General features: G+C 43.8%; 1 protein-coding gene across 1 annotated transcript in view; it reads right to left on the minus strand.

The window, feature by feature from the left end:
- The window catches only part of Mns1 (meiosis specific nuclear structural 1), a 39841-nt gene extending 25083 nt beyond the window's left edge, over window positions 1-14758 (minus strand). The window contains exons 1-3 of the mRNA XM_045160470.1: window positions 14670-14758; window positions 12181-12402; window positions 2932-3059 (exon numbers count right to left, since the gene is read on the minus strand). Coding sequence (XP_045016405.1) covers window positions 2932-3059; window positions 12181-12402; window positions 14670-14672 — 353 coding nt within the window. The 5' untranslated portion in view covers window positions 14673-14758. The remainder of the gene's footprint in view (window positions 1-2931; window positions 3060-12180; window positions 12403-14669) is intronic.
- Between the last annotated feature and the right edge of the window lie 2182 nt (window positions 14759-16940).

The following is a 16940-nucleotide window of genomic DNA, read 5'->3' on the forward strand; positions in this document are numbered from 1 at the left end:
CCTACCTCAAATGTTTTGTTGTCTGTGGTGGTTTGATTCAGGTGTCCCCCATAAACTTAGGTGTTCTGAATGCTAGGTTCCCAGCTGATGGATATTTGGGAATTAATGCCTCCTAGAGGGAGTGTATTGTTGGGGGTGGGCTTATGGGCTTTATAGCCAGTTTCCCCATGCCAGTGTTTGGCACACCCTCCTGTTGCTGTATTCCACCTTAAGTTGGCCAGGGGGTGATGTCCACCCTCTGTTCATGCCATCGTTTTTCCCTGCCATCGTGGAGCTTCCCCTCGAGCCTGTAAGCCAAATAAACCTCTCTTTCCCAGAAGCTGCTCTTGGTTGGGTGATTTCTACCAGCAATGCGAACCGGACTGCAACATTGTCTATAAGTACAGAACTCATCAACAAAAAATATACATCTTAAAAAAAAGTAAGATGCACAAAAAAAAAATCTATGCAGGGATTTCACACATTTTTTTTAATAAGAAGTCATTTAAAAATTTATGTTTAGGGGTTGGAGACATAACTTAGCGGTTAAGGCACTTGCCTGTGAAGCCTACGGTCCCAAGTTCAATTCCCCAATACCCACCTAAGCCAGATATACAAGGGGGTGCATTCATCTGGAGTTGGTGGCTCAGTGGTTAAAGGTGCTTGCTTGCAAAGTCTATCAGCCTGGGCTGGATTCCCCAGCAGCCTTTATAACATCCTGAAGTTGTCCTCTGATTTCCACATATGTGCTGTAGCACATATGACCATATACACACAAATTAATTCATTTACTTATTAAAAATTATGCTTAGCCAGGCGTGGTGGTGCACATCTTTAATCCCAGCACTTGGGAGGCAAATATAGGAGGATTGCTGTAAGTTCGAGGCCACCCTGAGACTCCATAGTGAGTTCCAGGTCAGCCTGGGCTAGAGTGAGACCCTACCTAGAAAAACCGAAAAGCAAACAAAAAACTTATGCTTGAGGGCTAGAAAGATGGCTTAGCGGTTAAGGCATAAAGGGCCCAGGTTCGATTTCCCAGGGCCCACATAAGCCAGATGCACAAGGTGGCACACATGTCTGAAGTTTGTTTACAATATCTGAAGGCCCTGGTGTGCCCATTCTCTGTCTGCCTTCCCCCACCCCTCTCTCTCAAAGAAATAAAATTTCAAAAAAAAAGTTTTAAAAACTTAAAATATTATGCTTGAAGGCTGGAGAGATGGCTTAGCAGTTAAGACACTTGCCTGCAAAGCCAAAGGTCCGAGGTTTGATTCCTCAGGACCCACATAAGGCAGGTACATAAGGTGGCACACGCATCTGAAGTTTGTTTGCAGTGGCTGGAGGACCCTGTGTGCCCATTCTCTATCTGCTTTTTTCTCTCTCTCAAATATAAATGAAAATAATAAATATTTTTAAAATGTATGCTTGAACTTGAGAGATGGCTCAGTGGTTAAAGGCATTTAGTTACACAGCCTGTCTGCTCAGGTTTGATTCCCTAGTATCCATATAAAGGACACACTGGTACAGGCATCTGGTGTACATTTGCAGTTGCAGGACGCCCTAGTGTGCTCTTTCTCCCAAATAAATAAAAATAATGATTTTAAAAATTATGTTTAAGTACTGGACAGATGGCTTAGCGGCTAAGACGCTTGCTTGAGAAGCCTAAAAAGTCATGTTCAAATTTCCATGTCCCATGTAGCCAGACACACAGTGACACAAGCGCACAATGTCATACATGTGCCACAAAGGGGCGCACACATCTGGAGTTTGTTCACTGCAGGCTGAAGGTCCTGGCATGCCCATTCTCTCTCTCTGGACCCCCTTCAAAAATAAATAGCCAGGTGTGGTGGCACATGCCTTTAATCCCAGCTCTTGGGAGGCAGAGATAGGAGGATTGCCATGAGTTCAAGGCCACTCTGAGACTCCATAGTGAATTCCAGGTCAGCCTGGGCTAGAGCAAGACCCTATCATGAAAAACAAAACAAAACAAAAAATAAGTAAATAAAACAAATAAATAGGGCTGCAGAGATGGCTTAGCAGTTAAGCGCTTGCCTGTGAAGCCTAAGGACCCTAGTTTGAGGCTCAATTCCCCAGGACCCACGTTAGCAAGATGCACAAAGGGGCGCACGCATCTAGAGCTCATTTGCAGTGGATGGAGGCCCTGGTGCGCCCATTCTCTCCCCCCCCCCTCGCTCTCTCTCTCTCTCTGCCTCTTTCTCTGTCTGTCGCTGTCAAATAAACAAATAAAAATTTTAAAAAATTGTATTCATTTTTTATTTATTTATTTGAGAGTGACAGACATAGAGAGAAAGACAGATAGAGGGAGAGAGAGAGAATGGGCACGCCAGGGCTTCCAGCCTCTGCAAACAAACTCCAGACGCGTGCGCCCCCTTGTGCATCTGGCTAACGTGGTACCTGGGGAACCGAGCCTCGAACTGGGGTCCTGAGGCTTCACAGGCAAGCGCTTAACTGCTAAGCCATCTCTCTAGCCTAAAAAATTTTTAAAAAGAATCAAAGAACTAGCTAATAAAGCTTCACACAGGGACAACCAAGATATGAAGTCTGAGACCACTATAGCCTATAAAAAAATAAACAAATATATGCTTAATGGAAAGGACATAACGAACTCATACTTCATGTAGACTGTAAAACATTAACACTCCTACCAAAACAACTAATTTTCTCAAACGAATATCCCTGTGGGTTGGGGATATGGCTCAGTAACAGAGCACTTGCCCAACATATGCAATGCCTGGGTTCAGTTCCCAGCAATGCAACAGAGAAAGGAAGGTAGTGCAAGTGAGTATTTTTGAACTTGATGAAATTTTTCCCACGCTGAATATTAACTAAGTACAATGACAGGAATAAAGAAATCTCACTTTCAGGTGCTAAGGATTCCACAAGAGTTCACTGACAAAGACAGAATGAAGGAGGTGGCAGAAAGCAGGTACCTACCTGTTTTCTCTCACTTGCTGCCTCATCTTCTCATCCTTCAGGCTCTCATGTTTCAGTCTAGCCAGTTCCATGGCCAGTTTCTCTTCCTGCTCCAGCTGCAGCTCCCTCAGCCTCTTGTTCTCCTCTGCCTAAGGAAAAGCACATGCCTTAGTCCTCCGACCTCCAGCATCAGATGCTCCGCTAGCACAGGAACACTTTGATGCAGTCCGGTTCACACTGCTGGCAGAAATCACCCAACCGAGAGCAGCTTCTGGGAAAGAGAGGTTACAGGCTTGAGGGGAAGCTCCATGATGGCAGGGGAAAAAGAAGGCATGAGCAGAGGGTGGAACAAGGCAAGGGTGTTCACTATCCCCACTTTTATTTAATATAGTACTGGAAGTCTTAGCCAGAGCAGTAAGGCAAGAGACACACATAAAAGGGATACAACTTGGAAAGGAAGAGATCAAGTTATCATTATTTTCAGATGACATGATTCTATACATAAAGGACCCTAAAGACTCTACCAGCAAACTGTTTGAGCTGGTAAACACCTATAGCCATGTAGCAGGATACAAAATAAATACACAGAAATCAGTAGCCTTTCTATATGCTAACAAGCACACAAAGGATGAAATCAGAGTATCACTCCCAATTCACAATTGCATCAAAAAAAAAAAAAAAAGTACCTTGGAATAAACCTAACCAAGGAGGGGAGGATCTGTACAATGAAAACTTTAAAACACTCAAGTGGGAAATTGCAGAAGACACTAGCAGATGGTAAAACATCCCTTGTTCCTGGATTGAAAGAATCAATATTGTGAAAATGGCAATCCTACCAAAAGCAATCTACACATTTAATGCAATCCCCATCAAAAGTCCAATGGCATTCTTCACGGAAATAGAAAAAAAAAATCCAAAAATTCATTTGGAATCACAAAAAATCTCGAATATCTAAAACAATACTGAGCAACAAAAATAAGGCTGTTGGTATCACCATACCTGATTTTAACCTATACTACAGAGCCATAGCAACAAAACAGCATGGTACTGGCACAAAAGCAGACATGTAAATCAATGGAACAAAATACAGGACCCAGATGCAACTCCAGGTAGCTATAGCCACCTGATATTTGATAAAAATGCCAAAAATACTCATTGGAGAAAAGATAGCCTCTTCAGCAAATGGTGCTGGGAAAACTGGATATGTATCTGTAGATGGATGAAAATAGATTCTTCTTTCTATCCATGCACAAGAATTAAGTCCAAATGGATTAAAGACTTTAACATCAGACCTGAAACTCTGAAACTGCTAGAGGAAAAAGTAGGGGAAACCCTTCAACATATTGGTCTTGGCAAAGACTTTCTGAATACAACCCCAATTGCTTAGGCAATAAAACCACAGATTAACCGCTAGGACCTCATGAAATTACAAAGATTTTTGTACGGCAAAGAACACTGAATAAAGCAAGGAGGCAACCTACAGAATGGAAAAAAAAAATCTTTGCCGGCTATACATCTGATAGAGGATTAATATATAGGATATACAAAGAACTCATAAAAATAATAAGAAATTAAACAAGCCTATTAAAAAATGGGCTATGGCCGGGCATGGTGGCACACACCTTTAATCCCAGTACTCAGGAGACAGAGGTAGGAGGATTTCCATGAGTTCAAGGCCACTCTGAGACTCCATAGTGAATTCCAGGTCAGCCTGGGCTAGAATGAGACTCTACCTCAAAAAAGGAGGGGAGCTATGGAACTAAATAGAGAGTTCTCAAAAGAAGAAATACGGGTGGCATATAAGCATCTAAAAAAATTTGCTGTTGTTACCTTAGGGTTAAAATATTCTAATCTTTCTTTTTCAAATTTCTTGAATATGAAGTTAGTATTAATACTTAAAAAACAAAACAAAACAAAAATGTTCTACATCCCTAGTCATCAGGCAAATGCAGATTAAAACTATGTTGAATTCAGCAGTAAAAAAAATGAAGTTATCAAATTTGCAGAAAAATGGATGGACCTGGAAAGGATTACACTAAGTGAGGTAACCCAGGCCCAGAAAGCCAAGCGCCACATGTTCTCTCTCATATGTGGATCCTAACTACAGATGATTGGGCTTCTGCATGAAAATGAAAATACTTAGTAGCAGAGGCCAATAAGTTAAAAAGGAGATATAAAGGGAAGAGAAAGGAAGGGAGGAGGGTACTTAATAGGTTGATATTGTATATATGTAAGTACAATGATTGTGATGGGGAGGTAATATGATGGAGAATGGAATTTCAAAGGGGAAAGTGTGGGGGGGAGGGAGGGAATTATCATGGGATTTTTTTTTATAATCATGGAAAATGCTAATAAAAATTTAAAAAAATAAAAATAAAAATAAACTATGTTGAGATTCCATCTCACTCCTGTCAGACTGGCGATCATCACGAAAACAAATGACCATAAATGCTGGTGAGGATGTAGAAAAAGAGGAACCCTTCTACACTGTTGGTAGGAATGCAATCTGGTCCAGCCATTGTGGAAATCAGTATGGAGGTTCCTAAGACAGCTAAAAATAGATCTACCATATGACCCAGCTGTAGCACTCCTAGGTATATATCCTAAGGACTCATCTCATTACCTTAGAGATACTTGCTCAACCATGTTTATTGCCGTTCAATTCATATTAGCTGGGAAATGGAACCAACCTAGATGTCCCTCAACTGATGAGTGGATAATGAAGGTATGGCACATTTATACAATGGAGTTCTACTCAGCAATAAAGAAAAATGAAGTTATGAAATTTGCAGGAAAATGGATAGATCTGGAAAGGATTATACTAAGTGAAGTAACCCAGGCCCAGAAAGACAACTGTCACATTTTCTCTCTCATATGTGGATCCTAGCTACAGATGACTGGACTTCTGTGTGAGTAGGAAGAAAACACAGTAGTAAAGGCCAGTAAGCTAGAAAGGAGATATAAAGGGAAGAGAAAGGGAGGGAGGGGGGACTTAATAGGATGGTATTATATATATGTAAGTAGAAGACTAGATAAATGGGGGTGAAAAAGCCCAAGTGAGGTCAGGGGAAGAGACTGAGTAAATTAAAGGTGGAGGGAGGGCAATTCAAAATCTAAGAGGATATAAATAAATCATATGAAACCTATTTTTTTGGACAATGGAACACCCAGGAACCATAGATTATTGCTAGAAAATTTTCAGTGCCAGGGATGGGATACCTTGCAGTGAGTTGTTGTCCAGGGAGGTCCCTGATGCCTCCAAAACATTACAGGACCATTGCCAAGACCCTTGGTTTCCCACCAGGGATAGATGGTAAGACCCTATTGCTGAAGACTCCACATACTTGGGCTGCAAGGCCACTGAGAAATCCTGCTGGAACTGAGCTGAGAACCTCCTCCATGTAGACCAGCTGATGGAAAGCTGGAAGAAGCCATTCTTCATGCAGTACAATGGGAGAGAGAGAAATTACCAGTGAAGATATTCAACAGTGGTCACTGCAAGCCTTATATTTGGCCAGCCAAGCCAAATGAGCCAATGGGCTCAACAGTGGCACATCTGTCATGGTGGAAACCAACTGCTCTCTAGTTGGACTGGAGGCCCACTCCATGGGAGGGAATACATCCCTGATACTGAAAACTTAAAACAGGGGTAGTCATGAGCCCTAGGGGTGTAACATCTGCTGCTGTCTGGCTAAATGTATATACTATGCTCATCACACTGCCCAGTAAGCCCTTCTCTTAATGTTCATACCCTTATATTAATGCTCCTCTCATTTTTGATAAAGAATCTTCTTTTCAGATGGAAGTGACCTTGGGATGACTCAGAGAGTATCATGGTGCTAGAAAGAAGTGACAGGAGTGCTCAGCACTGCAATATCTCTATCACACCTTCGAAGACTCAGGATCTATTGCAGAAGAGGTGGCACAAAGAATGTAAGAGCCAAAGGAAGGGCAGGACTCCTTAAAATGTGCTCAAAATGGCCTGGATATCCATGACCTCACAGTACCTGACACTACCTATTCAAGACCATCATAATAGGAGGAAAATGATAACATCAAAATAAAAGAGAGACTGAGAGGGGAAGGGGATATGATGGAGAATGGAGTTTCAAAGGAGAAGGTGGGGGGAGGGAGGGCATGACTGTGGGATATTGTTTATAATCATGGATGTTGTTAATAAAAATAAAATTGAGGGGCTGCAGACATGGCTTCATGGTTAAGCACTTGCCTGTGAAGCCTGAGGACCCCGTTCGAGACTCGATTCTTCAGGACCCACATTAGCCAGATGCACAAGGGGATGTACACATTTGGAGTTTGTTTACAGTGGCTGGAGGCCCTGGTGCACCCATTCATATTCTCTCTCTCTCTGCCTCTTTCTCTTCTCTCGCTGTCTGTTGCTCTCAAATAAATAAAAACACCAAAAAAATTTTTAATAAATAAAATTGAGCTGGGCATGGTGGCACACACCTTTAATCCCAGCACTCTAGAGGCAGAAGTAGGAGGGTCACAGTGAGTTCGATGCCACCCTGAGACTACATAGTGAATTCCAGGTCAGCCTGAGCTAGAGTCAGGCCCTACCTCGAAACCCCTCACCCAAAAAATAAAAATAAAATAAAATTGAAAGGAAAAAAAATCCCCCCCAAACCCATAATGGCACAGAATAAACATTCACACTGCAAAAATGGCACTGGGCATAGCAAAGAAATATTCAACCAAAACAAGATTTGAAACAACCAGGGCAAACATCCAACTCTGTAGCTTTAAGTCCAAAAACTATAGCTGGTGACAAATCTCCAAGTCTGATAATTCTAACCAGCAACAAGTCTCTGGTACTCCAATTGTGCCCCTCCAGCTAGACTACTCACAGTCCTGGAAAACTTCATCCGGGCCAGCAGCTTTCCTTAGCAGCCATCTCGTGGTCCAGGCATCTCCACTGGGTCTCCACTGCAACCCACAGTTCATCATGTAGGCATCCAGCAAACCTGCTTCACACTGCCCATGGCCATTTCCAAAACACAAGACCATGATGCAAACTCAATGACCCTCTCTTTCCTGCATTTCTTATACTCCCCAATACCAGGCAGGGTGACAATTTGTTAATCCAGGGGGGAAAAAAAACAGACTTTGAAGAACAGGTCATTCCTTGAGCACTTAGGCCCCTTCATTCTTCATGTTGCCCCAGTGCAGTTCAGCTGGCCCAATCTCAAAGATTGTAATCTCTCAATTGCAGCTGAACAGGCAGTTCACTCAAAGACTTTTTTCTGCGCTATGCCCCTCTGCTCACACCAGTTCATTTCTTCGCAAAGCAACCCTGCACAACATCTCAGTACATGGGCATAAGAGCAAGCTTTTCACATAAACTGCTAGCCCAGTCCAAGCAAAGCTCTTTCTCATCCTCACAGGCCAAACCTCACAGTCCATAGTTCTTACTACCTTCAAGTCTTTCAACTCTTGACCAGAATAGTCCATCAAACTGTATTTACAGCACTGCAAGGCATCTCTTAGACCAAGGTTTCAAATCCTTCCAAATTTATCTTGAAAATCAGCCCCAAAAGGCCAAAGCCACAGAGTCAGGATTCTAGCAGCAATCCCACTCCCTGGTACCACTTTACTGTTGCAATCAGTTTCGCCTTGCTGGTAGAAATCACCCAACCAAGAGCAGCTTCTGGGAAAAAGAGGCTTAGTTTGGGTTACAGGCTCAAGGGGAAGCTCCATGATGGCAGGAGAAAAAAAATGGCATGAACAGAGAGTGGACATCACCCCCTGGCTCACATAAGGTGGACAATAGCAACAGGAGAGGGTGCCAAACACTGGCAAATAGAAACTGACTATAACACCTATAAGCCCACCCCCAACGATACACTCAGTCCAGTCCAGGAGGTGTTAGTTCCCAAATCTCCATCAGCTGGGAACCTAGCATTCAGAACACCTAAGTTGATGGGGGACACCTGAATCAAACCAACACACACTTATTTGAGAAAAGAAGACTAACTGCCTTCAGAGTAATGGCTAGCCATGCCTTATTTTAAGTACAAAATTATGTCTCAGTCAAATATTTTATTATAGAAACCTGTCAACCGTGGTTTGGATCCTCATAACACACATAAAGCCAGACAAAAAGGGGCACGTGTGTCTGCAATCCCAATTCACCTGCAGCAATGGGAGACACAGTCAGGAATATCCTAAAGTTTGTGGCCGCCAGTCTGGCCTTCCCAGTACCAAGCAAGAGAAGTCCTGTCTCGAACAAGAGAGAAGACCACCATGCCGAGGCAGTCCTCTAAGTAACAGTGAACACTGAATAAACATCTAAAGCATGTTTCACGTCCTCAGCCACTGGGGAAATGCCAATTAAAACTGCTCTGAGATTCCATCTCATTCCTGTCAGAATGTCTATTACCAAGAAAACAAATGACAATACGTGCTGGCGAGGAAGGTGAGAAACCCAAGAAACCCTTCTACACTGTTAGTAGGAATGCAATCTGGTCCAACCATTGTGCAAATCAGTGTGGAGGTTCCTGAGACAGCTAATAATAGATCTACCATCAAACCCAGCTGCAGCACTCCTAGTCATATATCCTAATGACTCGTCTCATTACCTTAGAGATACTTGCTCAACCATGTGTTTTGTGTTCTATTCACATAGCTGGGAAATGGAAGCAACCTAGATGTCCCTCAACTGATGAGTGGATAATGAAGATGTGGTACATTTATACAATGGAGTTCTAGTCAGCAGTAAATAAAAATGAAATTATGACATTTCAGGAAAATGGATGGACCTGGAAAGGATTATATTTAGTGAGGTAATCCAGGCTGACAGATACATGACAACTAAACAGTACTTGTGATCCCAGAACAGGAAAAACAACACTAAAGAAAACAAGTGTGGGATCTGAATAAGTACTACAGTTTAAAAAATTGCACTAAGGCTAATTTCTGTGTGTTGATAAGTGTGATTTTCATCTGCTATGTAAGATCCTAACTGGAGAAGTCTGGTGAATTCTCTACACTACCTTTTTTCTTTTTTTTTTTTTTTTTTTTTTTTTGAGGTAGGGTCTTGTCCTAGTCCAGGCTGGCCTGGAATTCACTATGTAGTCTCAGGATGGCCTCAAACTCACAACAATCCTCCTACTCAGCCTCTTGAGTGGTGAAATTTAAAAGCATGTGAAACCATACCCAGCTCTCCACTAGTTTTGAACTCTTCTATAAACCTAAACTTGCTTCAAAATAAGAGTCTAAAAAAAATATGCATATTTCCAAGTTCTGTCTACTGAAAAGGTTTGGAGATAATGACAGCCCATAAACATCAAGCATGCCTCACACCCAAACCATCTGTAAAAATTATTTCCACTAATGATAAGAGGGGTCCTTGGCACAATGGGTAGGGTAATTCTGGATGTGGAACAGAAAATTTGCAAAGTGAGCCTCGAGTAAGTCTGCCTTGGCCAGAGAAGGTGATTAGGTAGGCAGGCAAGTCTACACCGGTGTGATGGATAAGCTGAAGAGCCAATTGATGCCCAGGATTCACTTGCTCAGAATTAAATAATCATGTCTCAGCTACTGGAATTGAGAACAGAGGGTGGCCAGCATGTGCTTCTGGTGGGTACTCTACGAAACACAGGACACCCGTTCACATTTGTGAGAACTCACTTTTCATATGCCTACGCTTCCTACCCATTTCCTTTGTCTACCACACTAGAATATTTACAATATCTAGAATATTTAGAACTACCATTGTTAATTTATCTCCCATTCTTCAGGGCACTATTTCAAAAATAAAAAAGAGCCAGGCATAGTGGTGTATGCCTTTCATCCCAGCACTCAGGAGGCAGAGGTAAATCACCATGAGTTCAATGCCAGCCTGAGACTACATAGGGAATTCCAGGTCAGTAAGGGCTAGAGTAAAACCCTGTTTCAAAAAATCAGAAAATAAAACAAAATAAAAAAGAATGTATACATGAGGTCAGGCATGGTTGTATACGGTTTTTTTTTTTTTTTTTTTTTTTTTTGCCTTGGTTTTCAAGGTAGGGTCTCACTCTAGCCCAGGCTGACCTGGAATTCCCTATGGAGTCTCAGAGTGGCCTCGAACTCATGGCAATCCTCCTACCTCTGCTTCCCGAGTGCTGGGATTAAAGGCGTGTGCCACCATGCCCAGCAGTATATGCCTTTAATCTGGCACTTGGGAAGCCGAGGTAGGAGGATTGCTGTGAGTTCAAGGTCAGTCTGGGACTAAAGAGTTAGTTCTAGGTCAGCCTGGGCTAGAATCCCTACCTCAAAAAAATGCATAAATGTATACCTAATACATGCACTCATTATCTACCACTTACTATCACATATATTTAAGTTCATTAACTTTAAAGGTACCCTTAAATGTTTGTCATCAGAAGTTACAGAAAGTGGCACAGTTTTAACTACATGAACACAACTGCAGAAGTTAACAATCATGTATTTCACACTCATGTTAAAAAATCTGAATGCTGGGGCTGGAAAGATGGCTTAGCAGTTAAGCACTTGCCTGTGAAGCCTAAGGACCCCGGTTAGAGGCTCAATTCCCCAGGACCCATGTAAGCCAGATGCACAAGGTGACACGTGTCTGGAGTTCCCTGGCAGTGGCTGGAGGCCCTGATGTGCCCATTCTCTCTGCCTCTTTCTCTCTCTTTCAAACAAATAAAGAAAATAGATTTTCAGAATTTTTAAAATATTAATTTGAGAAAGAAAAAGAGGGAGAAGGGAGGGAAAGAAAGAGAGAGAAAGAATGGGTGCACCAGGGCCTTCAGCTGCTGTAAACAGACTCCAGGCACATGTGCCACTTTGGACATCTGGCTTACGTAGCTCATGGGGGAACTGAACTGAGTCCTTTGGCTTTGCAGGCAAACGCCTTAATCACTAAACCATCTCTCCAGCCTGAATATGTGTGTGTGTGTGTGTGTATGTATGTGTAGGTTTTTCAAGTTAGGATTTCACTCTACCTCAGACTGACCTGGAATTCACTATGTAGTCTCAGGGTGGCCTCCAACTCATGGTGAGCCTCCTACCTCTGCCTCCCAGGTGCTGAAAGGCATGTGCCACCACTCCAGGCTCCTAAAAGTGGTTGTTGTTTTTTTTTTTAAAGTAAAAACAACTTACCCAAAGTCCTTCGGCTAAACTACAATAACACTGGGAACAATTTAGGCCTAGGATGATTCACCCGTTGCTGTTCCCAGAACTAGCAGGTAACTTACAAAGTCCCCAAGGTCCACTTGAAAGACATTCACAATGAATTCTGAAGCTTACTTTTTGGATGGCTTCTTCCATATCCAACTCAAACTGCTCGTTCTGCAGCAGCCTAAGGAAGTGCTTGTGCTCCGAACGCTCTTGATTATCATTCTGCACCATTTGGTTCTTGGCTTGACTCTCTATCTTCTTGAGTGCTTGAACATGCAGCGACTTCTTGTAGTTCCCATCTACTAATTTCTGATGCCTTTCACTGAAGCTCAAAGCTCTCCTTCTGGAAGCCTATGATGGGGCAGGGGAGAGAAAATACACTTACTATCCCAAGGTGCCCTTCTCAAAATATGCATGGAAATCCTCAGAACAAAAGATATAAAATAGGCAATAGCATAGAGGGTCTCTGGCCTCCTTCCTGAATTCAGAATATAGCTAGTAAAAGGTCAAATGTGATCAATGAACATGTGTTGATTAAATAGGTACTGATGTTGTATAAGAGAGGCACATAAAATTAAAGTAACTGAGCCTGTGGTTCACCCAAAGGGGAGTAGAGTTAGGGTGACTGGACCCATGAAGGTAAAATGGGCAGAAAGTTTTTCTTATCTCTTGCCTAGTTCCAAAGAATTGTTTTTCCACAAACAGTCAGGACCCGTCCTGAGAGAGAGGTTTTTCATAAGACTTCAACACTGTGGTTGGTCATGTGTGGTCCCTGGAACTCTGTGCCAGAGCTAATCAATTCCTGAGGCAGCCCCTAGTCCTAACCAACCAGCTGGCCCTATGGTTCCCTGGGCCAAAAGATAGTCCACCACCCTAAGGTTATAAATACCTTTAGAAGGGGAGTCCAGGCTCTCTGGTCACTTGGGAACTTCCAACTATGGGTGAGTTTTTCCCTCCTCTGGGCCTGGGCTGGCTCAACTCCAATCAGGCCCAGGCCCAGGCCCAGGCAGGAGGTTCCCCTAAGCCTTACTCTCCACACGGGTTCTTTATCAACTCCAGCTCCCCATGTGGAAGGAGCTCCTTGAGCTTTCTTTTCTGTTTTCTTTCCCTACCTTTTCCCCCAGATCCCGCTGCTCCTAAGGACTCCTGAGCTACATGTGCCCCACACAGGCTTTTGGCCTCCAAGTAGTGGACTTCTCCCCACTTTGTTCCCCTTACCTCTCAGCCTTCCCTACAATCTGAATAAAATGTGGTGTTTTAAAAATCATTCCCTTGGGCTGGGGAAATGGCTTAGCAGTTAAGGTGTTTGCCTGTGGAGCCTAAAGACCCAGGTTTGATTCCCCAGGACCCATATAAGCCAGCTGCACAAGGGGGGCACATGCGTCTAGAGTTCACTTACAGTGGCTAGAGACCCTGGCGTGCCCGTTCTCTCTCTCTCTCTTTCTTTTTTAAATAAAAATAAATTAAAAAATCATTCTCTTGGATCTGGAATTGCCAATTCTTTGGTTAGTTTGCAGATACGAATTCAGGGCTTGGGGTTCCAGGAAGCACTCCAGAACCCCAATTTCCTTGTTACACAACAGCAGCAGTAAGATTCTGAGACAGACTGTGCAGACCCTGATCTTCCCACTCCCACCACTCCAAGACCACAAGATCCCGCTGACAAGCCAGTCAGGTTTCCCAACACAAACCCAGCCTGCCACCACTGTTGCTTATGTTCTTTCTCTTTTTTGTCTTCTCTCTCCCTTTATCTCCTTCTCTTTCCCTTTCTCTTTTCTTTCTCTCCCTTTCCCCTTTCCTCTCTCCCTTTGCCCTTTCCTCTCTCCCTTTGACCTTTCCTCCCTCTCTGACAAGAGCCTCAAAAGCATAAAAAAAAACAAAAACTACACAAATGAGATTATGACCCATTAAAAACGTCTTGCAGCCGGGTGTGATGGTGCACGCCTTTAATACCAGCACTTGGGAGGCAGAGGTAGGAGGACTGCCATGAGTTCGAGGCCATCCTGAGACTCCAGAGTGAATTCCAGGTCAGCCTGGGCTACAGTGAGAACCTACCTCAAAAAACCAAAAAAAAAAAAAAGTCTTGCATATGAGGTGGGGAAATAGCTTAGCGGTTAAGGCGTTTGCCTGTGAAGCCTATGGATCCCGGTTCAATTCCCCAGGACCCACGTAAGGCAGATGTACAAGGAGGCGCACGCGTCTGGAGTTCATTTGCAGTGGCTGGAGGCCCTGGCGCGCCCATTCTCTCTCTTTAGATAGATAGTCAGATAGATTAGATAGATTAGATAGATTAGATAGATAGATACATAGATACATAGATACATAGATACATAGATACATAGATACATAGATACATAGATACATAGACAGACAGACAGACAGACAGACAGATAGATAGATAGATAAAATAGAATAATATATATATTTGCCGGGCGTTGTGGCACTGGAGATCTGAACCCCTATCTACCGAGGGGGAAGTGCAGAAACCCCGTCCCCGAAGCACTGCCGCAGCCGCGAGCCTCCCACCCGCCTCGGGCCCTGGGCCCTCCACGCTATCCTTCCGAGGCTAGACCATCGCCAAGCAAACCACCGCCAGCAAACCGGCCGCAGCGCCTCACCATCGCCGTCGCCTCCCAACAAACCGCGCCCTGCGCGCTGCCTCCAGCCGGTGGCGCACGAGCTCCGCCCCACGCGTGTTTACCGCGTAGCCCGGCAACGGCCCCAGCTCGCCGCGCGCCCGCCCCAGGACGCGGCCGCCCATTGGATGTTGCGATATCCAATCACCGCTGAATTTCTTTGGGCCCGGGCAGAAGGGCTCCTGCCCCTCGGGTGTTCACGGCGTATCCTGGCAACAGCCCTGGCGCACCGACCGCCCCGCCCCTGTCTCCAGGATGCGGCCTCCCACTGGATGCCGCAAGACCCAATCAGCGTTGAGCTGAGGGGCTACTTCTATTGGTCAGTGCTGGGTCCTCTGGAGCTGATCTGCCAAATTGGTTTTCAAAAAACAAAACAAGCCGGGCGTGGTGGCGCACGCCTTTAATACCAGCACTGGGGAGGCAGAGGTAGGAGGATCGCCACGAGTTCAAGGCCACCCTGAGACTACAGAGTTAATTCCAGGTCAGCCTGGACCAGAGTGAGACCCTACCTCGAAAAAAAAATTAAAATAAAAAATAATTTTTTTAAATAAATTTTATTTATTTGAAAGAAAGAGAGAGACTGGGAAAGGGTGAAGGAGAGAGAGAGAATGGGCACGCTAGGGCCTTCAGCCTCTGCAAACGAACTTCAGACGCATGCTTGAGTTACTTGGGTCTTGGGGACTCTAAATCCTTTAGCTTTGCAGGCTAGCGCCTTAATGGCTAAGCTGTCACTCCAGACCTGAAAAATATTTTATTTACTTAAGAGAGAGAGAAACAGGCAGATAGTAGAGGGTCACTAGCCACTGCAAACAAACTCCATACACTGCACCACCTTGTGCAGCTGGCTTACATGGATACTGGGGAATTGAACCTGTTTCCTTAGACTTCACAGGCAAGCACCTTAATTAACCACTAAGCCATATCTCCTTGAGTTGATTTTTACATTGGTAAGAGACAACAGTCTAATTTTTCTCTTTTTCATGTGCATATCTAATTTTCCCAGTACTATTTACTGAAAGGACTGTTCTTTCTTTTTACTGTTTTGGGGAGGGGGCATTTATTTAATTCTTTTCTGTTTTCTTTTCTTTTTTTTTTTTGAGGTAGGATCTCACAATATCCCAGGCTGACCTAGAATTCATTATGTAGTCTCAGGGTGGCCTCGAACTCATGGCGATCCCACAACTTCTGCCTCCCGAGTGCTGGGACTAAAGGTGTTTGTCACCATGCCAGGCTAGACTGGCTTTTTTTTTTTTTTTTAATGAGAGAGAGAGAGAGAGAGAGAGAGAGAGAGAGAGGGGGGGGGGGGGAGACAGCGACAGAGAGAATTGGTGTACTAGAGCCTCCAGCCAGTGCAATCAAACTCCAGATGCGCCCCCATGTGTGCATGTGTGACCTTGCACCTTCAGTTGCTTTGTGTGTCTGGCTTACCTGGGACCTGGGGAGTTGAACATGAGTCTAGGCTTCACAGGCAAACACCTTAACCACTAAGCCATCTCTCCAGCTCTTTGGGGGCATTTTTGTTGAGATTCTGTTATCTGAAGTGAATTTATTTCTGGGGTGTCTATTCTGTTCCATTGGCCCAAGTGGCTACATTTGATGCCACCAGTCATTTTGATTACTATAGCTTTTTACTATGTTCTGAAGGCCAGTAATATAATGTCCCCTGCTTTATTCTTTTTACTTATCAACTTGAATAGCTTCTCATGAAGTAGCCCCTAAATAAAATTTGTTCACAGAGAGCTAGGCATGGTGGTGCATGCCTCTCAGCACTCAGGAGGCAGAGGTAGGAGGATCACCATGAGCTTAAGGCCACCCTGAGACTACATAGTGAAATCCAAGTCAGCCTGAGCTAGAGTAAGACCTTACCTCAAAAAATGAAACAAAAAAAAAATTGTGACCATGGTAAACTTTTTATAATCATGGAAAATGTTAATAAAAATTGAGGAAAAAAAATTGTTCACAGGCCCATCACCAGAAATTTGAGTACATTCAAAATAATTCCTGGCATATGGCAGGCACTAAATAAATATGTGCTAAGTGAAGGGATAACATTGTTTTGCTTATAAAAAGTTCTGTAGTGATGAACTATTAGAACTGTTAGAGTTTTTATTTTTTTAATTTGAGAGAGAAACGGGTGGGGGGGGAGAATTGGCACAGCAGGGCCTCTAAATGATGAAACTGAGCTCCAGAAGCATGTGACACCTTGTGCATTTTGCTTATGTGGGTCCTGGGGAGTAGAGCCTGGGTCTTTTG

This window comes from Jaculus jaculus, chromosome 10 (assembly GCF_020740685.1).
Source record: "Jaculus jaculus isolate mJacJac1 chromosome 10, mJacJac1.mat.Y.cur, whole genome shotgun sequence".
NCBI classification, from domain to species: Eukaryota; Metazoa; Chordata; class Mammalia; order Rodentia; family Dipodidae; genus Jaculus; species Jaculus jaculus.